A 25,631-nucleotide genomic window follows, 5' to 3' on the forward strand; every position below is an offset into this window, starting at 1 on the left:
AGTAGAAGATTAAAGAACAGTAAAACAAACTAAGCTATAAAAGAAGATACTTATTAGCATTTAGATTAACAGTTATTATTTCCATTTCCCATCACCAGACAACAGTGAAATACATGATGATAGTTCAAGATTTTTTTCTAAAAGGTTAAGGGCTCCCTGAATTCAAAGGGCTGAGAAACACTGGCCTGTAAGATTAATGGCACTGGCCCTGACATGTGCTGCGTATCCTCAATACATCTGGACTCTAGTTGGAATTAAAATTCATATTGCAGTAGCAATTAAAAGACAGAACTAGGTCATGAGCTGTTGTTTGAGGCAATATGCAGGCAAAGAAAGAAAAAAAAAAAAACCTGAAGAAAGTAGCATTTGCCCTAAAAATTTCAGCACTGAGAAATTCAGAAATATGAGATAACAAAAAGAGGAGGCTAGAACAGGAAAATAAGAGTTGGGGTGTTTTAGTAATGCCATGCTCTGCGCCCACCTTTTCACCAAGCAAAGGCTGTTACCACCAGGCAGTTCTCAGTTTGCATTATGACAACTTAATTTTAAGGAGAGGACAGGGAATGGTTGACCTGGCGACGCTCAGCACCCACCGAGCGCTGGCCGCTCGCGGGTGTGCTTGGCCCTGGCTCAGCCCTGGGCAAGTGGGCTGGTGCTGCACGTGGGATACGTTTCTTTACACCTACGTACAGCATTGTTTGCAAGACTAATTCCTGTGGCTGGAAGATTTTCATAAAAGAAACCATAGCAACCCTATTAAATCCACTGGAGCAGCAGTTAACAGTTTGCTATGTCCATTCTGGTACGCAGCTTTTTCTTTCCTCCCGTTAAGTTCTGTATCTCCATCCAACTATTTTATGCTATATAGAAAGGATTGCATGAGAGGTGTATCCACAACGCACTCGATGGTATATCATACTCAGTGTGACAATGCACATTGTATTACCCAATTCCTACTCTAGACGTAGGAAGTGAGAATGAAACCACATTGCTTCAATTCCTTTTTTAAAACTGCGCTGAGAAATTCTGTGCCGTTATCTGCAGGTTAGCATGGAGCCTCACTGCAATACAGAATCACAGAATCAATCAGGTTGGAAGAGACCTCAGGGATCATCGAGTCCAACCATTGCCCTGACACCACCATGGCAACTAGACCATGGCACTAAGGGCCATGTCCAGGCTTTTCTTAAACACCTCCAGAGATGGTGACTCCACCACCTCCCTGGGCAGCCCCTTCCAATGGCTAATGACCCTTGCTCAGAAGAAATGCTTCCTAATGTCCAACCTGAACCTCCCCTGGCCAAGCTTGAGGCTGTGTCCTCTTGTCCTATCGCTAGTTGCCTGGGAGAAGAGGCCGACTCCCACTCCGCTACAACCTCCCTTCAGGTAGTTGTAGACTGCAATAAGGTCACCTCTGAGCCTCCTCCAGGCTAAACTGCACAATATTATTAATGAAGGTGACCAGCTGCCTTCAGTTTAATGGGTGTCTCATTTTTGTTCACATGAGCAAAAAGATGGTTGAACAAAATGTTAGCAAAGTGAGAGCCAGCCACATAGTTGTTGATCAAACCTTGCTTTCAGTATAATTTAGCCTAAAAAGTGATCTGTTAACAAAAACTGACTACACAGGAAAAAAAGTACCCTCCTTCTGTAAGACTTTGCAGGGGAACTTTGCCTATTAAAGCCTGATATTATTGGAAAAGAAAAAAAAAATTTCCAAAATAGCCCTTGCTATTGATTTATATGTACAATTGTCTGACAGCTGTGAATATATTTGTTTCCTCTACGTGGCCGAAATGCTGCATGTGAGGAGAGCTGTATCAGCGCTGCGCTGGTGACACAGGGAGGAGAGCAGGCTCCTTCTCAGCAGAAAAAAGCAGCAGTTGACGGTTTCAGAACAGACAGTAGGCAGAAGAGTTGGAGAGAGTACCCGTCCATGGGCTCTGCCTTGCCCTCACTTCCCCGCGGGGATTTCCAAGCCAAGACATGCAAGTTACCTCCCCAGCCTGCCCCACTGTTGTGTACTTGACCTCCCAACTTTATTTTACGTGTATGCAACTCTAAGAGACACTAAAAGTTTAGATCAATAGGAGTATAAAAATAAACACAATCAATGAAATTCAAACAGATAGATTGGAAACACAACCCCAGAGGTGCTCCACACCACCCACGAGGACTGCAGCTAGTGCTACCCTCTGCTCAGTCTCCTGCTGCTAAAAACACTTCTTTTTTTTTCCATACATTTAATCTGTGCTCTACTACAGATACAAGGGAAATAGTATCTCTATACTCTCAACTCAATTCTTCATCTTCCAAAAGATGGCCAGAAGAACTGGCAATAGCTATTCATCACTGTTTATTGTATGTTTGTTCTGCACCATTACATCCTCTGTCCCTTATAAAGCCTGCACTGATGGTCTTTAATCATCAGGAAAAGTTTATACAAAGGCAGTTGTCTCCATTTAGCCTGCACCCAGGGCTAAGAATACCCAGTTGTTCTATCACCCAAGACCTCTCCCCAGCTGAGAAAGGGAACTGGGAAAAGGAGGGAGACTCATGGGTTGAAATTTAAACAGATTTTACAAAATAAGAAAACCAATATCAATGCTAATACAAAAGACACAAAGTTATACTCAGCCCATAGAGTGGTGGCAAGTTCCTCCAAGGATCACAACCACTGAGAAGAGAGCAGAGCAAAGAGCCCCCCATCCCCAGCAGCTTTTCCATTTATAATGACCCTGAGGTTAATGTTACAGGACACACCTGTGGGCCAGCCTGGGGCAGCTGCCCTGCATTTAATTGCTGATGGCCTTGATCACCATCCCACAGCTGGCCACAAACTGAAACAATATGGAACAGAAAAGGGATTCTATAAATTTTATCCCTGCAAAACCAGGACAGCAGCAAAGACATATTTTTAGTTGCTTGTGATACATCCCTATGAAGGACCCTAATTATTAATGGTAACACACCATCAACAACTCAGGATACAACACTCAGCGAGAGGCTGTGAATACTTTGCAGGGAGTGGAGGAAAGATTATGTACGTTCAAAATAGATAGTGGTCATTGCCATATGCCCGAGCATAGTTTACACTGCATTTTCGCAGTAGCTCCTGGTGGACTGTCAGGTGGGGGTCGCAAGCGTAATGCCACGGCGAGAACAAAGCTCTTCGGAAACGCATTGCCAGGAAATATGAAAACAGCAAAAATGACAAAGTGGTTGCTACAGAAAAACACCACAGTGTTATTCAGAGCAATTCACGCAGATTGCTTCATTTTGACAGCAACTGAGAAGGTTTTTTAAGATTCACCCACAGCTGAAGGGAATATCTTGCCAGTAATAGATTAACTCTTTTATCAACTCAGGAAACAATTAAAGGCTTGGTTGAAAGATAACATATTTCTCTCTGGGGCCACTGATGCCTCAAACCATGGAAATATCAAACCATTTCCAACAATTGTTCATTATTGTAACAGTTAGAGGGAGACTCCAGCGTCTTATAATATTCCTAATGTAGCTTCTCTGTACGTAAACAAATTATACTAAAAAAAAAACCCAAACGGTTTAACCTTTGAAAGCATACCATCATTTACTGCTCGTAATGCTAGAGATCATTTTGAAAGACACCACTGTCAAGTAATGAATGAAAATGAACACACTCTTCCAGTTAATTGCACTCACAGCACAATACAGCAACGCGTACTACAGACAAGTCAGTTCCTGAAGGCTGTGAAATAAAAAGTTTTCAATCAATGCTTTTTACTTCATTAGCTAATTCAGGCCTGGAGGAGATGCTTCCTTTGTCAGTCATGGCTACATGACAAGGCTGTGGCACTTTACAGCTTAAATTTCTTCAAATGCAGGTTATAAAAACAGTTGCTTTCTGCCTCTTAGTAATTACTGTCAACCACTAGGTGACAGTTCAGCAGTTGTCATTTAAATATAGTAAGGCTGACACTCAGGTTCAGAACTTCCCTTTCTGTAGCTCTGAATGATTTCACCATCTGCAGTTCAACCAGAAAAAGAGTCCAGGGCTCTCTCCTCTTTCCCTCTACTCGCCCTTCTGCTCAAGAAATCAAACCTTCCTTGGACGTTACTAGGTGTCACTACTGGGTGCACGCAAAAAAAGAAACCTGTTCAGGAGCTTGGCTAATTCCCGAACTGATTACCCCACTGGGAGGAAGAAATGCACTTTCTCAAAGAACTACACAATTCAAAACTTGAGGATGAATCTTTCATGCATGAGTTTTACAAGCCATGGGAGTGTGACTGATGTGTTACACCATCACACATCATGATTAATGCATGTTACACATCACCGATGGAAATCTGAGACAGGTTTGGGCCTGGGACCACACACACAGGTTTGAGTGTGACTGTCCTCTGCTCATATCTCCCTCTCTGGTGAGATACAGAGACAGAAATGCCACATGAAACAAGAGCAACGTTGTACGAAGTAAGAACACTCTTGAAACATGCCCTGTGGAGGTAACAGCTTGCGGCTGGGCTGGAGCACAAAGAAGGTAAGGACTGCTGCACCTCCAGGCCTGGCTGCTCTCAGATGGGATTTGCAGCAAAGGAACACATGGAGAACAAGTAAAAACCTTTATTTAAGAAGATCATATGCATTGCAGTTTTGTCTGTGCTGTTGTCGTATTTAGTATGGATAGTGATACCAGCTCAGCTTCTCCACTTAGAAGCCACTAGGCAGCTACTAATAAGCATATAATTAAGGTAGTTATGGTGGTTTAGTCTTTTGTTAAGGTTAAGACCAAACTGAGTCATCCACAATGTCTTGTGGTTCCCTTCTGCTGGAGACTGTTCCCCAGTCACGCATGTGGCACTGCTGTCCCCAAGGTCCTACACACAACAAACAGAATCACAGAATCAATCAGGTTGGAAGAGCCCTCTGGGATCATCGAGTCCAACCATTGCCCTGACACCACCATGGCAACTAGACCATGGCACTAAGTGCCATGTCCAGGCTTTTCTTAAACCCCTCCAGAGATGGTGACCCCACCACCTCCCTGGGCAGCCTCTTCCAATGTCTAATGACCCTTTCTGAGAAGAAATTCTTCCTAATGTCCAACTTGAACCTCTCCTGGTGGCAAACGTGGCAAGTCCCATCACAAGGACATGTAGGACCTGCTGTCTCCTACTCCAGGCTCTGCTCCATAGCCAGTGACCACATTGTGCTACGTTAGCTGAAGTTTGCTACGTGGCTCTGACCTGGGGGACCAGTAAAGTAGGTGATTGACATGCAGGCAGTGCTCGACTTTCCCAGGACCATGCTCCCAGACCTTGCTCAATCTGCACGCTGTGCGGGCTGCACGCTGGCTTTTCCAGTCTTTCTGCTTTCTCTGCCACAGGCTCCCAGAGAGCTGCAAAACAACAGCTAGAAAATTTCCTTTACGTGTACTTTAAAACTTGCCTTTTATTTTTGTGTACTACTTGGGCTTAGAACTGGAGGCTGGTATCGTTTCAAATATCTTAGCCTAGTATAACCACCATTTACACAAGCTTTGCAATGGAAACCCTAGGTAGGAAACCTCAGCACGCTTCCACAGCAAAGTCCATCAACCTTAACAATGCCCACAGCCAGGCAGAACAGCCACAATGCATGGCTTTGTGTTACCAACCCCAAAGAACAGCAAAATACACCTTACACAAAGGAGGAAATGCTGCCAAACCATGAAGCACCTGCTCTTACCATCACTCACAGCATACACACCTATAACTTTGCTCTCACAGAGCTTCTAACCTGGGGCAATAGTGGAGACTACGCGTCTCCCTGTCCTCTGCCTTGGGTGGGAAGCAAGGAGACATGTGCATCCTCTAATGAAGAGAGACATGAGAAAGACATGCCTCTGATTACAGAAAACACCTCTTACTGTATGTAGCTTGTATGCATAAAGAAAAACAAACAGGCTGCTCCAAATCACTGCACACATGATTTTTGATACAAATACAGCTAAACCATTCTAGAGCACTTTTTTTGGCAAATTTTAAAGACTTTTCAATAAATGTGCATGAACAGTCACCTCTAAAATTCACAAAAGATAGTAAAAATTAAAACAGGCACTTGAGTTCTGCCCACTGCCAGAAGGAGACCCTTAAACAAAAAATAGCTGCATGTGATTTTTTTTTTTATAATTCAACAAAGGAGAATGGGTGTAGAAAAAAGTACCCTCATAACTGTGCTTATAAAGTTCAAGTTACTGTGCAACCAATGCTTGTGGTGTTCTCCACCATTAGGAATTGACCCCATGGGCAGGGGTCAGGGGACAGAAAGGGACTTGCCTGGAGAGACTTAATGCTCCTGCTGGGACCCTGCATGGAGTAAGTGAAAATAAACGCTGTTGCCAAGGGCCACTCCAATCTCTGCCCTGGCAGCAGCTGCCCGCCTGCCCTCCCAGCCTCTTGGCACTGGTTATTTTGTTGCCTCCAGCGCTCTACTGTCCTTAAGGTCCATGTAGCCTAAGGATTAAACTGCTTCTATATATCTCTGTGCAAATAGAAATACATCATTTGCAAATGGAAAACACCAAAAGCTTTGCCATGTCATGAAGCGGATTAAAGAACCATCGGTTCATTCTCAATATCTCAACGCAACCAATGCAAAGCCAATGTACTTAATACCAACTTCACTCAAGTGTAAGTTTTGTATACCACCTGGAACCATCATCCGCTGCATTTTTACTTCATATCTACTTTGGTCCCTTCAGAGTGCACGTGAGAATATTTCCTCAGAGGAAGCATCTTAACAGAGCAATGAGTGCAATGGTTATAGGGTAATGTCCATATCCACGCTACCACTGCTGGCATCCAGCACAAACACAGGCTGGTGGCTTGCAGAGCACCAGGAACAGTTCATGACTATTTATACTTCTCAACCCCATTGTACCAAAAGCTTTTAAGTAATTAGTTTTCCCTCATTAGCAGATGCACTGCCCGGGGAAGAGCAGACTGGTGCTCCCAAGCCCCATCCTGGATTACAAGGCAGCACTACGTGGTCTTGGAGTGGAAAGCTCAGAAGTGCCAGGCTGGGCTGATGAGGAGGGTAACACAACCACAACCTTTATACAAATGTATTATTCCCAAGGCAGAACTGCAGGTGTTATTTTGGCAAGATCAGAGACCATAACAGCAATACAAACATTCACAGGACATTACCACAAAACCCATGTATTTAAATCATAATGATGAACAATATTTATCAATACCACTTTCATGGAGACCCAAATGTACTTTATGGGACATCAGGTGCCATAATGATTTTTTTGCTAAAGTTACATCCTATCCTAAAACAAGCAAAGTTTATATACCTCATGTACCAAAGAGTAATCTACAAACACAGTCAACAGGGTGAGTAGTGCAATTCCACTGCGTGCAGATCTCTAATAAAATATATGGGGTTTGTACCTTCTTACTGACACATCTAATACATTATTCCATTTCTCTCTTTTATACTTTTAGAAGCAAAATAGACATTTTGTAAAGTCTAATTTAATATTATCACTAAATACATTCAAACACATCACTAAAAACTGTGTTGCTAAAATTACATTACAGAAAAATACCAGGTAAAACAGACACTGTTATCTCCTTGGAAAATATGGGCCTTATGCTACAGCACCTACTGACGTGAGTCTACTGAAACCAAGAGGATTACTTATGTGAATAAGGATTACTCCCATGATTAAGGAGTGCAGGATTACATCCATTGTTTGCATATCTCCTGTTATTTACATATCCCTATTTTCACCTCTTGTTCTTTTCTTAAAACATAGGGCATTTAATTACTGTTAGCACTAGATATCATTATGCTGTAGTTTTATCCCTTCAAAATTTGGCTGTCTTTTGGATGTCAAATAAAATGCTTTTATGATCAAAACAAAGAAAATAAAGTAGAAGCAGCAGAATCTGGGTTATGTAATTAAACCCAAACAAATAAAAAGAGGAAGAGCTTGTTATCCATAATCAAAACTTATTTATGATTCATTTCACATTCATGCTCCCATCTATGGCCTCTGCTCGTGGGAACTGATTATTTATAGAAATTTTTTAACTGTGCCAAGCGGTGAGTTACCTGAGAGTTCTCAGGCAATGCTGATAGTATCGCTACTGGAAAATAACAAAAAATCAGACAAACAATTAAAACAGGTAGTATAGGTACTGATAATGAATAAGAAAGCAAAAACTTTTGATGCTTTTCACCTTGTAAAGAAGCAGTAAGTCTAGCCTTAGGTCATCACTGCCATATGATTTACATACAAAATATATTTCCTTCCTATCCTTAGAAAAATTGGGTGATTTACCAATGCTTTTCAACTATTTTATGATACAACAGAATAGTTAATGCATGGTAAGAATGTTATGCAGGTCTCAGTTCCTGTTCCCAGCCCAATCAGAAATGTGTTTAGCTGAACAAAGAGCAACAACACAAGTTACACTTACAACAGGGAACCAAAATTTCTTATGAAAAATAACACAAGTTCTTTCAGATTCTCCACTTTGACACTGAATTACAATAGTCTCAGTTTTGGTTGCAAGAAATCAGACTTGGATCATAAATATATTTTGGTTTAGTAGTGTGCTACAGGGATCTGAAAGTTTAAATAATACAAGTTAATTTAAGAAGGCTTGATCGTAACTTAAGTGTCAGTTCTGCAGACACTGTTTATATATTTTCTAGAGTTAAAGATACTGCATACCTTTTTAGGCTTCTTTAAATCATTTTAAAAGCAAAAAAAATGCAGACTATTTTTAGAAAGACTAGTAAAACACAGCACATTAGTTATTGTAAACTGAAAAGAGCTTACAGTGCATTCAGCAAACGTCAGAAGTTGCACAAACTTACCGAAGCCACCTGTTTTCTTCCAAGAAGAGCAGTTTATGGTCAGATACATTTGAGTTACAAAAGACTCTGCTTCCCGCATCCATTTTGCATAAGGCTGAACCTGAAAATCCACCCGGCTGTGTCGGGCGCAGCGGAGGCGCAGAGGTTCTCCCTCTCCAGAAGGCATTTGGGTGCTCTCCGGGGACGTGCGATGGCCCGAGCGAGGCCCAGCCAGCCACCACTTGTTGCAATGGTATCAGGAAAAGCCAGGATCTGCCTGCTCGGGCATGAATAATTCATGCCTTCCACCTCCCCTCATTAGCATGCTGCTCAGGCAACTCCAATGAAGCAATTCATTTTGTCCTTTGTCTTCAGGAAAAGCTGGCTGGGTTAACAAGGGTTATCTGTGATGATAAAACCTGGGCCTGCTGGGTTATTTAGTCTGATTGGTTAGAATTTGTGTCCCTAAATGCAGGTTTTACGGCCAGAATATAAATTCAGTTGTGCACCCTCAACGTTAGGCAGGTGCAGGTTGTTCGGCTACAGCAACAATATCTAGCTACAGCGCATGAATGTTTCATTTTCTTCCCTTAAATACTGAAGCTGGGCTCTTTGTTTCTGAGTGCTCCTTGAGCAAAGTTAAGAGGAAATCTCCAAGTAAAGCTGCTCGCACGTGGTTTTGCACATATTTCTGTAATGACCTCTTGGGCTGCTAAATAGCTAACACCTGGCTTCCAAAATGTTTGTGTTCCAAGTATGAGATATGGAAAAAAAAAGATGCAATGGAAACCAGCAAATGTATAATCTACTTTTTAAAATATAGTCATACATGGCAGAGTAATTTTTAAAAGATGGTTTTGAAGGTGATATTTTTCATGTGACATTTTAATTTTTATTTAAAGTTTTTTAAATAATTAGCAGTAGCACCATTATTTTCCTCACTGTTTACCATCTAGAAATCTACAATAACTGAAAATAATAATAATAATAATCATAATTCTTATTGATCACAAAACTAATAATTGAACACAATGGAGGATTTTTTAATCAATTACCTATGTAGCTACATAATGGATTATTGGGATGTATAAACACAGATTTTATCATTTTATCTGATACTGCTAAGAGCAGCACTGGAATATTGTATTAGTTTTGGTATCCATATTCTAAATAGGACACTGGCAAATAAGAGTGTGTAGAAAATAGCTGCAGAAAGTATTTGAACCCGCTAAGGAAAAAAGTCTTAAAACTATGTGATTCAAGCTGGTTTGCAGTCAAAGAGGATAGAGAGAGTCAACTTGACTACAGTGTACAAAGGTCTTTACAAGGAGAAAATACCTCAGAAGTACTTCGGTGGTACATATTTCTGATGGAGAAGGTGATAACCCACTACAAGACTGACTACACTAGTGACCTCTACATTTCCTAGATACCTTTCTAGAAGATATGCTTTTGCCAGAAGAACAACAAACAGTTACTGGACTCAGAATAGGTTTAAAGGCTTAAAATGTAGAGAACACAAGAACAAATTCCTTAAAATCCTTTTAGCATTGTATTGTGTTCGTGTAGTTCATTGAAGCCTACAGTACATACCTTCCCATCGGTTGCATATAGTGATTTTGATAATCTTTAAATATAAAAATTTTGCAATGATTTCAAGATTTCATCCAGAGAACCATTACACTGTAATGCAAATTAGGCTGATGAACATTTCATGGCAGACTTCATAATGCTTGCTGCTGAGCCTTTCTAGAGCAACCCAGGTGGATGTACTATTCCTCTCACCATTTTTTCATAATTCCAATTAAGACAAGAAAGAAAAACAAATGGAGCGCAAGGATATGAAACAATTTGATTTTGCCTGAGAACTTATAAGTAAAGCTTATTTCTGCCTCTCATATTCTTATTCTAGACTGTTTTAGACTGAGAAAAGCACAACTTTATCCGGTATTTGATGTAGATGGGATTGAATGACTTCTAAGACTTTGATCACCAGCTTTAAACTGCAGCAGGGACAGAAGAGTTTGTGACAATCTGCTAGGTTTTGGCACAAACTAGAATTTGCTGTTTCTTCCAGATTGCAGGTGCAGCAGGGTTTCAAGGTGGTGATTAGGGATCACTGCTGAGGTCACCCCCTCCTATGGCGGACTTCTAACAATGGCCAAAAAATATGTTTTCACCTGAAATAATGCTATTTCTTCACCTGTGCTAAGTGTTGAAAATGCCCTTTAGGATATGTGCAACATTAAAGGAAAGGTTAGGCAGAAAGGAAGAAGATAGCCAGACAGGTACTGGCCAGCTCAGTCCTGGGAAACATTTTCCTGCAGGATATACTGAGACCGCATTTGCTCTTCATTCTGTATGTATAATGGTATCTCTGGGTGCAGCTGTGGAAGGGGATTATGCAGGTTGATATCAGCAGAACAGCTTCAGCAATGAAATTGGCATGTCCTGCAACTTCTCTAGAGGTCTCCAGGTAGATGGCGAACAGGAATGAACACAAGAGGTGCAGAGAAGGAAAAGAGAATAGCTGTCTATTGATACGATGAGAGTTTTGCCTGAAAACTTGATTGGCATAGTTGTAGCTCAGACTACCCATTCAGCTGATGTCACGTACGCAAGTCAGTGATAAATTATGGTTGACTGTGCTTGAAAGTTACAGAAATGTTGAGTAGCATGAGCAGGAAGATGAGGTTCCTATCCATTGCCATCAAAATATCATCGTTTAGTGCTGTTGACAGTTTAATAGCTACTTCTGTACGTTGGAGAGCATTGTGAAGTACTGCCACTATATTATTAACCTAGGCTGGAACTTTCCTGCAAATGCAGAGCAAAAACCCACACAAATGGAGCTTCTGAAATAGTTTAAGATTAAAGGTGTGCTGTTCACAATGTGAATAGTATCTCTCTAATTGCATTTCAGGAGGACCCAACAACACTTTAACCCGCAATTACGTTATCATATATTTTTTCAGATCAAAGTGATTCCATTCCATTTTAAACACCCAGATGATGGCATTCAGTTCAAATCAAGCATTTTTAATTCCATTTGTTTCCTCTAGGCAGCTGAGATGGGATGTAGATATGGGGGAGCTACGCAGCCTCCCGCTGACCTGTGCAATACAGTGCATAGTGCTCCAGTGGTGACTATCAGAGCTATATCCCTTTAGTAAATCTGCGCTGCTCCTAAAAAAATGTGTTTGTGAAAAGTTGCATCCATGTATGTAATTACTTGAAATCATTCCTAGAATATACTAAGTTGCATCATACCTTTGAAATGGTTTGCATGGCCCCAATCTGTCACAGTTCAAAGAAGACATGTATAATATCACATAGATTAAGCGTATTGTGTAGCTGGGGAGGGACAGGGTGATTGTGTGACTATGGAAAAGATTTGGGATTCAGGAGATTGGAATGTGACTGTCTATTGATACCTTTAATTTAGCTATCACTGTAGTATCTGGTTTCTGTCAAGGTATCGCAGAAAATCAGTGAGATGCATCTAGGAGGTTAGTGAATCAATTCTCTGCTCTGCCCGTGGGCTGACCCTTCCCTGTTGGCTGTCTTTCAGTGTGTCACCTCAGTTATTTGGCTTTTTTTTTTTTGTTGCTGCTCCTTGGCACCATTGGCAGGCCACGTGTTCCCTGCTGAGAGGACTGTCTACGGTTGCCACCTACCCAAGGTGGCCAAGCTGGCTTTGGGATGAGACACTGAATGGTGGCTCTTCTGGCACATGGAACCAGGAGGGGCAATGCTCCAGGATAACCAAGGACAACATCATTAACCAGCCCTGGAGAGCCGTGGTAATGGGGCGGCACACTTGCCAAAGCCAGGGCTATGCATTGTGCTGTGACATTATTCCCCATCTGTTTTTTTTTGAAGTACCAGAAAAACAAAGCATTACAAAAGCGTCAAGCTGTGAAAAGAAAAGTCAAAAGCCAGAAAATTCAAAGTTAATGCTGGTTCTTTAACTCAAGTCATTAACTCACAGACATGCCTGAAGTCTGGGCAGAAGCTTTAGCTGAACTCGTGCTGGTTTGCGTGTCTGAGGATTGCACATTCGAGGGGGCACAGATTCATATATGAATATAGGAGGGGAACAGGGACTGGATGAGTTAAGAGGCTGGATGCCACTGGTATGGGCAAAAAAGAGGGGCAATCAAGAGACAGATTTCCTGAGAAATTAGGGAGGAGAAAGGAGGTGAGAGAAGAGATAAGCTCATCCTGGAGACTGGCAGAAAAAGAAAGATTAAGGACACTGACAAATGAGAAACCCAAGAGAGACAACACGATTTAAAAGGTGGCCAGGGAAAGAAAGAAGTTCAGACAGAAAAGACAGGGAATAATTGTGAAACAAAAAACAGAGTGAGAGGAGAGAGCCTTGGATAGGGATCTGGTATTGATCTGGCACAAAGATGGGGACTGGAGTGAAAATGGAAGGAGGACAACGATCGCTCAGAGGGGAAGAAATGCAATTAGGGCTGTGAAAGACTGAAGAAAAATCAAGAGGAAAAAAAGCTCACATTTGGTGGCAGTGGTCAGAAGAATCGGGGCATATTAGATTTGTTCCTCTGTGGTAGCCAGGGTGGAACAGGATTCAAGTCTCCATTCCTCTCTCTGTCCAGGATGCTTTGCATATTGATCCTGCTAGCTGAGTCCTATCCTTACTTTCTGCTTATTATTTCAAAAATTGAAATTGCACACAAGAAATAGAGACTAAAACAATCATTAAGGCTGCATATGAAACACCCCAAAGCAAGGAAATTCTAAGAAAACTGAGGAGGGAAGGTTTTTGCAAAGCCTGTGATACAGATATATATATTGCTCTTCTGTTCGAGATCTTAGAGTGTTTTGGCTCTTTGAAAATACACACAGCTAGATACTTACATTTAATTAAATAGTTTTTAAGATAATGACTACAGCAGCTTCAGTATAATTCACAATTAAACCCCAAATTCAAAATTGCTCTTATTCAAATATCTAGCATCAGTACTAGCCTATATAGTTTTCAATGAAATGGGTGTCATAAAACTACATTCCAGAGTTTACAGTTGTAATAAGTACAGATTTATGGGCAATAAGGAAGTATCTATGTGTACCTTCTTGTGCCTCTCTTTTATTGGGCTAAAGCTGAGACATCCCAAAAAATGCCTTAAATTAGTTTAAGCACTTAATTTAACAAAACAAGCAGTTTAAACAAATACAAACTACTAATCTCTAGCCACCATGTACATGAAACAACTCTCATTTTTGCAAGATTAATAAAGTCACAGGTGATTTTATAAAAACCTAATTAAAGCATAATTTAAACCTAAGAGCAAGGATGGTTTTGCATCAGCGCTGAGTCAAGGGAAAGAAAATATTATTTGTTAATAAATACCATAGTCCTGTTTTTGTATAATTCTTCTGTTTGCAATATATATGAAGACACTTTGGAAAGGAAGTTGCTTTGCTTAAAAAGACATGCAACAAAAGTACTTGTGTAATTTTTCCCTTGAATAAACAAGAACATATTTTCTGTTCCGTCATGTAATCCATGCATTAAGGAGGAACAGTTCAATGATGAGAAAATAATTGAAGTTAGAAAGTCAGGAAAAAATCCTGATAAGTGGACTGAGTGGATAGTTGCTGGCTCACATTTTGGATGAATTACATAAAGTGGCTAAATATTTGTATGAAGTGTAATCAAATTCTCTTTCTTCCCTATAGTAGAACATAGCATTACAAAATAGTGAGCACATTCAACTACACTAGAATCGGTGGGAAACAAAGAGACCCAGCATTTTTCTCCATATAGGTCAGAGCCCTTTTGGCTGCAATCCAGTGTCTCTCACAAGCCCTCTTCGTCACAGGCAGAATCAGGCAGTGGTTTTCAGAAGATGAACCTGGGCTCAGAATTCCCATTAGTTGACCCAACTGGGGGGCCTAAATTCCCACTGCCTTTTGTAGCCACCTCAAGAGATGATGAAGTTCTTTTAACTTATGAATAGACAATCCAAAAAATGGATTGATGGTAAAAGAAGAAGGGACTGGCAGTGCAATTTTGCAAAATCACCAAGAAAATATGGATAGCAAATGTCCCCCTGATAAACAGTCACACAGCAACAGCGAACTGAACTGTGCATTATTTGTCCTCCACAGTTCTGTAGCAATTGTTCCCACAATGTTTCTTCCCATCATTATTCATGAAGTTACTCCTCTAAACTCCATTTAGATATCATTCTGTGACTACCATTATTTTAAGGATATAAATAGTAATTGCTAACTTCAAATACCTTTCACATGGACTTTAAACTTCTAAACATTGGCAAAGTATTTTACTGCAGTTAAGAGTTACTTTCCCAAAGGTCTGCTACAATGCAGGTGAAATTTTGGCTCTTTCAGAGGCAACAGCAGATCTGCCCACACCTTCATAGGTAACTACACTACACCAGAAGCCTTACTTGCCCCTTCCTTTTAAAGCCATCCACTCATTACTGAGATATGAGGGATATCTTTCTGTTACACACCTCCACAATGCCCATCCCTATGGGCCCTCATTCTTTATTTAATACTTATTGAATAAATCATTTATCACCACCACCTCAGCTAAACAATCACAGAATCAACCAGGTTGGAAGAGACCTCAGGGATCATCGAGTCCAACCGTTGCCCTGACACCACCCTGTCGACTAGACCATGGCACTAAGTGCCATGTCCAGTCTTTTCTTAAACACATCCAGAGATGGTGATTCCACCACCTCCCTGGGCAGCCTATTCCAATGTCTAATAACCCTTTCTGAAAAGAAATTCTTCCTAATGTCCAACCTGAACCTCCCCTTGTCTTGAAAGAACAAGACTTCAGAGCTGGTGGTAGAAAAGAAGCAAAAGAAGTTGGAGTTGCCTTCAGCTGCAGAAGTAGGGCCTCAAGATCAGCAGCATGGGAGAGTCGCACGCCCAATGCCTTGTTTGATGTCCACCACCAGAGACCCTGATGGCCAAGGAAGAGCCAGTGGAATGGCTGGAGTGGGACAAGGAATAAGGGAGTGTCTCATATTAAATTTACTGTAAGCTGTGCTAAAGGATAACATCATATTCACAGATATGAGAGAGAAACAAGAGGCTTTGTCTACAAGTGCCCTTAAAACTTGGAGTGAAACGTCCCTTCCTTTTTATTATAAAAAAATAATAGCACCTACATTCTTCATTATACTTTGTTATTGCAGCAGAGGCTATTACGAAGAATTGTCTGTATTGCACAGCCTGGACTGTAGCAATCAACTGCACAGAGTGACTCTTCTGTACAACACATACAGCCTACCGCGTAACGATTCGCTTCATGGGTACTTTGTACAAAGAGGAAGCATTTGCTTGTGTGACTCATTTTAGTTTCTCACAATAAATAGAATAATAAATTGACATGCCAAGTATCTAAACTGAGAAAGCACCTGTAACAGCCTCAATTTCCTCAAATATTTATCTCCCAAACATTTTTAAAATTTAAACTTAAGCTATTTAATTGCTAATAAACCATTTGACATTATTAATAGTGTTCAAGTAGTAAATTAGAGATGTATGCGGTAACTGGCTGTGCTGTTCATGGGTCCTGATTAGCAGTACTGCTGGACTTGAATTATATCTTCACCATTGTATCACCAACAGAAGACTATTACAGTTTTAAAGAATCCTAAACACTTAAATGAGAATATAGAGAGGGAGATGGAGTTATGATCTCTTACATTTAATACTGCCTTTGCTTCCCAGAAGCAGTATTAGCCAAGGTTATGAAGAGACAAGTCCTAACAGTTCACATAGAACCATAGAATCATTTTGGTTGGAAAGGACCTTTAAGATCATTGAGTCTAACCATTAACCTAGAACCGTCAAGTCCACCTCTAAACCATGTCCCTAAGCACCACATCTACACATCTTTTAAATCCCTCCAGGGATGGTGACTCAAACACTGCCCTGGGCAGCCTATTCCAGTGTTTGATAACCCTTTTGGTGACGAAATTTTTCCCAATATCCAATCTAAACCTCCCTGGTGCAACTCGAGGCCATTTCCTCTCATCCTATCATTTGTTACATGGGAGAAGAGACCAACACCCACCTTGCTACACCCTCCTTTCAGGCTGATCTAAGCTCCACTGGAGTCAAATACTGTGCTTTTTCCTGCACAACATTTCTAAAGTCTTTCTTAGACAACAAATGTAAGAGTTTTGCTTTTTAACTGTACACTGCAAAGTGCTCGTATTGTTCTTGATTAACCTCTGTTTTGGACTATTAGAAATATCTCCCTGACCCTGACAAATCCCAAACCACCTCACTTATAGCCATCCTTCTTCGCAGATAATTATTCTGGCTCATTGCTTCAGCCAAACGACTCCTCTGTTGGCAGCCCTCCGCTGGCTGCTCTTCCCTATTGCTTCAAACACAAACCATTCCAGAGATGTTGATCCCTGCCTCTACTCTGATACTAACATGGGCTTGGCTGCTGCTGTCATACCTCTTGGTTCTGAATTGCATTTCATGCCACTCTTAATGGCCTGAAAGAATTCCCCTCTCAAAGTCTAAAAGGACACCTCGTTTTCCTCTTTCAAACCCTCCCTTAAAGGTCACCTCTGCTGTGGCTGCTGCAGAGAAACAACAGCAAACACCTTGATAATGGTCAAGGCACTAAAGTCCCAGTACAGTGCTTGTGATCCTCATGGTAACCTTGTATTTCTTTCAGTGTTTGTGAGAGCCACCCGTATTTTCCCAGCTTTTACTTCGACAGTAAATTCTCTGGCACCATTACCACATTTCAGTTGCTGATAAGTGCCTGCCCCAATGAGCTGAGACGCCTGGCCGGTACTGCGGTACAGATGGGACCGTGACTCTCAGCTTGGCAGCCACAGCAAAACAAATAGATCATTTCAGACCGGATCAATTTAATGCTTTCCCTTTCACATTTTCGTGGGTTCATTCAGGGCTCACAAGAGAGGTCAGCAGAAAAAAAGTGGCACATGTGAATCAGGAGCAAGCCTTTACCGTATATATAAAATTCCGCAGTTCATAGAATCACAGAATGGTTTGGGTTGGAAGGGACCTTAAAGATCATCTAGTTCCAACCCCCCTGCCACAGGCAGGGACATCTTCCACTAAACCAGGTTACCCAAAGCCCCATCCAACCTGGCCTTGAACACTGCCAGGGAGGGGGCAGCCACAGCTTCTCTGGGCAACCTGGGCCAGGGTCTCACCACCCTCACAAAAGGTGAGGGTGAATTTCTTCCTAATATCTCATCTCAATCTCCCCTCTTTCAGTTTAAAACCGTTCCCCCTCATCCTGTCACTACCTGCCCTTGTAAAAAGCCCCTCTCCAGCTTTCCTGTAGCCCCTTCAGATACTGGAAGGCTGCTGGAAGGTCTCCCTGGAGCCTTCTCGTCTCCAGGCTGAACAGCCCCAACTCTCTCAGCCTGTCTCCATAGCAGAGGTGCTCCAGCCCTCTGATCATCTTCATGGCCTCCTCTGGACTTGCTCCAACAGCTCCATGTCCTTCTTATGTTGGGGGCCCCAGAGCTGGATGCAGCACTGCAGGGGGGGGTCTCACGAGAGCAGAGCAGAGGGGCAGAATCCCCTCCCTCGCCCTGCTGGCCGCGCTGCTGGGGATGCAGCCCAGGATACGGTTGGCCTTCTGGGCTGCGAGCGCACGTTGCCGGCTCATGGTGAGCTTCTCATCAACCATCACCCCCAAGTCCTTCTCCTCAGGGCTGCTCTCAATCCATTCTCTGCCCAGCCTGTATTTGTGCTTGGGATTACAGTTGATGTTTAGCAAATTGTCTTCTCCACATAGTTCCCAGGATCCCTGGATAACCCCGGTGGGAAGGGACTCAGGAGGGCTCAGGTCCAACCCCTGCCCCAGGGTCAGATCCAGCTTCTCAGGGCTTTACCCCAGTGGGTCTTGAAACCTCTGAGGATGGGGATGGCACAGCCTCCTCGGGGAACCCGTGCTGCGGCTCCTCTGCCCTCCATCATGGTAAATCTGCCCATCTAGCTGGTTTGCTCAGAAACATGCAGATTCACAGCCCGAGAGGCTGAGCTGATTTCTAACAAGTCTACTTGGTAAAAAAACACAGAAGAGAAAAAAAAAAATCCTGCTTGCCCACTACAACTTTGGAATTGCTTAGATAATGGAATAGCATTAGATCACAGTTTTCGTATTACTTGTGGTGTTCAGGTCTCTCATTATAGTTTAAAACAGAAATTATTATTTTTTCAAATAAGATTATGAAAACGTACATGCTATCACAAAGCACCAGAGCAAATCCCACACTCTCAGCTACTGATCACCATTTCCTACCGCTGTACCTTTTCATTGGGTCTGTTTTAGTCAGAAGCTCTCCAAAGCCACCCTGGATGAAATCTTGGCCTCACTGGAGCAGATGGAAAATCTCCCATCAGCTGCTATGAGGCACAAATCCTGTATCATCTTTGCTTTGCCATGTAAATCGCTAAGGCTCCCCAAGGTGTACAGGTTTTGATTACTTTGCCGTCTGCAGCAACTAGGTCTCATATAAAAGAAATTTACAGGCACAGTAACCTGCTCGACCTGAAACAATGAGCAACAAGAAGTAATTTCATTGTGTAGTGTATGGGGTTTCACAGTTTCCCTTTGGCCATAGTGCCGCCTCCCAGTTCAAGTAAATTAATTCCCAGGTACAAACTTACAAAGGGCTTTCTTCACTTCTCAGTGTCTTGTTGCCTGATTTTCTAAGAAATTCATGGCCTTCATCAATAATTCAAAAGGCAAGAGTGAACGAGGAGATGACAAAAGTTCATCTGACTGCAACTGTTGCTATGAAGGGTGTCGTTTCTGAAGAGGTCACATTAATGGCAGGCCTCTAGTAAATTAAAACTTAAACAGGTCAATGAGGTCGATGGCTACAATTATGCACTCAGAAAAACACAACACTGATTAAGGACAATGCAAATGCTATTCCCATCTCTAAGATGTAGGTGACTGCATTTTAATTTGTTTTCTCACGATAAAAATAAAGCGTGTGAAAATATCTTCTGCAGAACTTAAAGGCAGAGGGATCTGTTAGATTAAGAAGTTATGCTGTGATTCCATCTTAAAAATTTGCTGCACTTAAAAAAAAAAAAAGATTAAACAGCAGGCAAGGAAGGGATCCATATTTCACAGAAGATGGTCCGCAGATTGTGTCCACTCAGACCAATATGGAAAGACACTTTTGGTCTAGAGGTCTACATCCTCACAGACATGTATATTTTAATGTACATTTTCTTTGGGACAGAGTTCATGCCAGATTGTCACATGAAATGCCGATGGACCTTTCAAGAGTGAAATATATATTAGAGAGATAAAGTGTGAGATACACATAAATATATTTAACATACAAGTTCTGAAAACTTCAGATTAATGAAATAATTTAATTCCATACCAACAAAAATATATTTCAGTCTTGGAAAAAGACAGCTGCAAACTTCTGCCTGCAGGACGCAAGCCTGCTGGGTCTACACACAGAGAGCTGGAAAGCTAAAGGGTGATCAGATCTGTGACACAGTGGAACATCTTCCATTGAATTATGAAGGTAATTCTGAAAATGTGTGAATGCAGAAAAAAATATCCTTATCACTCTCTAAAACTTCGTATCAATTTCCTTACAGGAACAGTACACATCTTACCATTGTCTGCTCTTGTAACAGTTATTTAATTAAGTGGTTCTCCTTAACGCACTGTTTCAGTTGCTGTTGGTGTTGAGCACGTCCTTCCAAAAGAAGCAATCATAAACTGCTAGATGGGTTTACTCAGCTGTGGCACTTCTAAGCTGATTTAAGCAGTCTGTCAAAATTGAGTGAAATTAATTAATTCACTGGAGAGCTTTGCCTTCTCCAAACTTAAGTAAAAAGTCATGCAAACTAGTGGTAATCAGATCCACATTTTTCCAGACAAAGTGATCTAAATTGTTTTAATAACGCTGAAACATTTACTCTTTCTAATACAGAGGGGCAGATCGCTGAAGATGGGGTACAACTCTACTGCAAAAACCCAGAGAAGAACAACCTTATTCCCATCAAACTGGAATAAATTTCCACCTCGGTGGTGGCTTCTGCGTTGTAGGTGTTTGGCTACACCACGCAGACTCCCTTTAACAGCCCAGACGGTTGCAGGACTGTGAAGAGCATTGCAAGCACAGAACAAAAGACAAATGGTAGCTGGATTACGTCCACATCCAACTGTCGGAGATGCTGAAGCAGTCAATTGCCTTCTGGTTCTTACTAAGGCTTTTTCAGGATTTAAGTGCTTCCCTGATAGCTTGGTACACAATTATAGGTGGATTAGAGAAAGTGGTAATAGAGTATTTTTGCTCTAATCTTCTCTCAATTGTTATTATTAATTAAAGGACTTTTTCCTCTTTGTTATACAACAAACATGAACGACTTCTTAAAAATGAGCATTTTAGCTTCCTAGATACCGAGTGCTGCTTTTTTCCCAGCACTTTCTTTTTTTTTTTTTTAAAAAAAAAAAAAAAGAACTATGCCAAATACCAGGAGGCCTGTGAGAACAGGAGACAACCCTAGAAGAAACCATGGTAGGAGCACGGCACACATTACAACTAGGTGAGGGTAACCTCATTGTTGATGTCATCAGGTTGGATATTAAGGCCAGGTTGGATGAAGCTTTGAGCAACCTGGTCTAGTGGAAGGTGTCCCTGACTGTGGCAGGGGGTTGGAACTAGATGATCTTTGAAGTCCCTTCCAACCCAAACCATTCTATGATTCTATCACCTTCAGACCTGGCTGCAACACCTACCTCCTCGAGCTGGGTTTCTCTTAACACATTTGTCAAGCTCTTATACAAAAAACCACCACAAAATCTACAAAGTAATCAAGCCACTTCAGCCAGAATCTGGGAAGAAATGAAATACAGAGTTACTGTTCTATCTGAATACCTGAGGAGGTTTTCAATATCTCTGATAAAGCACAGATTCCCGCAAAAATGCTCCTACAGCCACGTCAGAGCGGATTTGGCGGTGAGACATGAGCAGCTGGCCATTCTCTTTGCAACCTTGCAGCATCTCACCGCAATGGCAAATCTTCAGCTTTTTGTGTTATTTTAAACATACTCTTGATATGAATTGCCATAGAGTGGGTTGCTTTGGTAGATGGTTTCACAGGTGACTTTGCCACTTTGTACTGCAAAGCAAACGCTGAGTTGACATTTCTTACGTGCTCAGCCATGATCAGCAAGAGGGATTTTCCACCTTGCTTAGGGAAGACCCCACAATACAAGCTAGCTTTCAGAAGATATTTCTTTTCAGCTACTCAGTCTGACAGCATAGAAACTAGAAATAAGTAATTTAAAGTCACTAGTAATAAAAATCTATTATTAGGAGCATACCTGTAACAAGGTTCAATGATAGCCAGCCCAGGCGAGGTAGCACATCACAGAGATTATTCTTGTAGGTTGTATCAACTCCAGTTTAACTTTAGTTGAAAAAAACACCCTATCTTTTAGAAAAATAATTCGCACAACAAGCACTCTCAGTAAAGCAGGTAGCTGGACTAATGTATGAACAACAGCAGCCTCTGTGCAAACCACCGCTGTGTGCCAAGCACACACAGGTGCAACAATTTCTGAGGTTGCTTTGGGAAGTTTTGTGTATTGTGGGGGAAAAGGCAGCAAAGAGGCATTACATAGGGCTACAGAAGAGCTGCGGAGTTGCTCAGAGGTAAAGCCAAGAAAATATCGCTGGTAGTGAACACTGAGTAGGGGGGGATTGGTGCGGTGAGTGAGGAAATGGTCTCCTACAGCTCGAGCCCTGCTGCGCTCAGCAGAACAGGAGTGTGGACGTGCCCTATAAGCAAACAGGGGCTCATCAGAGGCCCACACGACTCTGCCATCGCTTTCACATCCTAATGGAAACAACCTGCAGGACATCAAATATTGGCTCAGTGCTCCGAGCAGAAGGGATAGGTCTGTCTAATAACCATATAACAATACACTTATTAGACAGCGCTATACCTTCAGCTCATCGGGTGCATTTTCTGTGATTGCTTCTCAGACAGTAATCTGTTTGGTTTCGTTTCTTCTCCCCTAGGTAGGGGAGAAGAAATGAACGCTATTACGGATTAGAAAATACCTGGAGTCACCATATACATGAGAAAAGAAAGCGAAAATAAACAATAAATGCACAAGAGGCAAAGGCTAAAATGGTAGTGCAGAAGTACCAAAGCATAGTTTATAGCAGTATAATTTATATTTATACAGTTCTATCTATATTATATATCTAATCTACCTATATACAAATACACAGATACACAAATAAACTATGTAAAGCGAGGCAAACAGTCTTGAAGAGACCTTTGCAAACAGTTTGGATTCTGGTTCCCAAATGGGGAAAAATAGAAGCATAAGCGCTTCACAGCAAATCAGAACAAACCCACTCCATTTCTGCCCTCCAACCACTTCCAGGTTACCTGCCCCAACTTCTAATTTTCAGAGAAAAACTGTTAATCCAGAAAGTTGTCTTCCTTTAGACATAAAACTCAATGAAATTGTATGGTGAGCATCACACTGCACTGACTTCTGGAGCGCTGGATCGCACCCAGCGCAGTGCAGCAGATCCAATCTGCACCTCCTCAGCATCGCCTTACAGAGGCGGGATGCTATTACAGCAGTTGTGTCAGAGCTCGGATTTGCTTTTATCTCGTGCTGTATTTCAAGCTCCTTCTCCTGATAACAGGATCTCAAGGATTCGGACTATCAAACTTATCTAAAAGCGATAATCGTTTTCTCTACAGGGAGTAGGTGATACCCTTCCTCTCCTTCTCTTCTCTCCTGCCATTTTCCTCTTTGTTGATACCTCTCCTTCCATCTCTGCAGTTTTATGCCAGCTCTGCCTCCAACAACCTCTTTCTGTACAGCTTAATTTTTAAAGGCACCCATATTTATCCATTAGTTTGCCTCCGTCTGCAGCATGACCTCATTTCGCTGTAGGGTTGCCATAAAATCATCTCCTATTGCCTGTTTGCTGTCCAAACACCTGCTGTGTGTTCCCATCCCAGTGAATCTGCATTTTGCTTTGCTTCTCTTATTCTGTCCCTCCCCTGCTTTGTACGCTGACACTTTTTCCCTAATTATTTTATTTACGCATATACCTTTTCCACTCGGTGCTCCCATCTTTACAGTATCTCTGTCACAGATTCACCACTTCAAACTTCACTTTAAATGTATGTAAGAAGATCTTGAATACACTGGATACCTATGTGCCTTGTATGTAATTTCAAAGCTAAGGCAAGCTATGTATTTTCAGCCTTGATTTATCTGCAGGTCACTCTAAATTAATTAGGGCAGGGAGCCCTCACTTCACCTTTCCATCGGCTGCAGACAGGGCTGCCTAGTGTTGCAACCACTTTTAGTGTTCCTCCATATGGTGACAGCCAGGATCTGATCCCTCCCACCTGCAGCATCTGTCCTCCTCACTTGGTCAGGACCTCAGGGGCAAATTCTGAACCTCTCCAGCAAAATCCTTTAACTGCAGCTCTTGCATTATTGCAGCTGCTCTCTGGGTCAAAATCTCCAGCCACCCCACCTGTCTATCCCCTATCTCTCACCTGCAACCCAAAGGGAGTAAGAGCAGTTGCAGTTTCTTCTGTCCTCCTTACACCTCTTGAGTGGCAGCCAAACAGTCTAAAATTTCCACAGCTCTTTCCCACACAAAAATCCTCTCTTGATTCTCCAGGTCCATTTCTGAGTTTCCCCTGCTTTTGCAAGGAAGGAGGCTGTCTGCAAAGGGCAGCATTAGCTTGGGGGCAAGATGCCTTCTTCAGATGGAAGGAGGCCTACAGCAGATCTTGTGGACTTACCAACTTTAACTTCCTTGGAAGAGCTCTCAGGACTAGAAGATGGAGAGAAACTTGAAACCGAGATGAAGTGGGAGAAGATCAGGAGATTATGTATCACTCCAAACAGCCTTGAGTGCATTGTCTTGATGGTGTACCAGGGCAGAAGCCCTGAAGAAACCTCCTTTCTCCCTCCACCTCTCTTTGTGGTCCCCATACAGGCTCCCTCCATGGGACAGCTGCTAGTAAGCTGTCTCAGAAGCTATAGAGCAATCTTCCACGGGGAGTGTGAAAGCCTTCATGTCCTGCATAGCTAAAGGCAGAGGGGACAAACCTCTGAGCAGAACCCCCAACCCCACCACAGGCAGCAACTCTGTGCTTTGACAAGCTGCTACCCCAGCTCCCTAATTACACCTCTCCATTAAGTACAACAACTAGCAGCTGTGCTGTGAAGCCTTTTTTTTTTTAAAGAAGTTATTTCTCATTGGTTAAACACTGGTGGGTGGAAGGAAAGAGAGATTTTTTAAAAAAAGAGAGACAGAGAAAGAGAAAACACAGCTAAAGTTCAAATGAGCTCAGCCCTCACATGCTTGGTAACACGTCTGCGCTCTGGGTTATTCTTGAATGTCAAAATAAAGACTCTGAGTCTGAGCTTAATAATTTCCCTGGAGCACCATTGTCCTGCAGAGATGGTTTGCCTTTCAGTTCTTGGCTGCTGCCAAGGGAGAGGTGAGGGAAGTGAACCACTTTATTTATTGAGTTGGTTGTTGTAACAATTTAAACGAAGCTCAGCATCACTGGCTGCTTCTTTTGGGTCGATTCCTGGAATTAGTAGGTTTTGCTTTAGATCTCCATACCGGACTCTCTCTGCTTTTATAACACACTTTTGTCCCGGCTTCAAATACATCTTCTAACCTGCAAAAAGATTACTCCGTCTTTGATACCATAGTTAAAATGGATCAGG

At 42.0% G+C, this 25,631-nt stretch overlaps 1 protein-coding gene across 1 annotated transcript in view; it reads right to left on the reverse strand.

The window, feature by feature from the left end:
- The window catches only part of C4H10orf90 (chromosome 4 C10orf90 homolog), a 69,266-nt gene extending 60,154 nt beyond the window's left edge, over window positions 1-9,112 (reverse strand). Inside the window, exon 1 of the mRNA XM_068399900.1 lies at window positions 8,864-9,112. Coding sequence (XP_068256001.1) covers window positions 8,864-9,029 — 166 coding nt within the window. The 5' untranslated portion in view covers window positions 9,030-9,112. The remainder of the gene's footprint in view (window positions 1-8,863) is intronic.
- Window positions 9,113-25,631: the final 16,519 nt, after the last annotated feature.

The sequence above is a fragment of the Nyctibius grandis genome, chromosome 4, assembly GCF_013368605.1.
Source record: "Nyctibius grandis isolate bNycGra1 chromosome 4, bNycGra1.pri, whole genome shotgun sequence".
In the NCBI taxonomy this organism is placed as follows: Eukaryota; Metazoa; Chordata; class Aves; order Nyctibiiformes; family Nyctibiidae; genus Nyctibius; species Nyctibius grandis.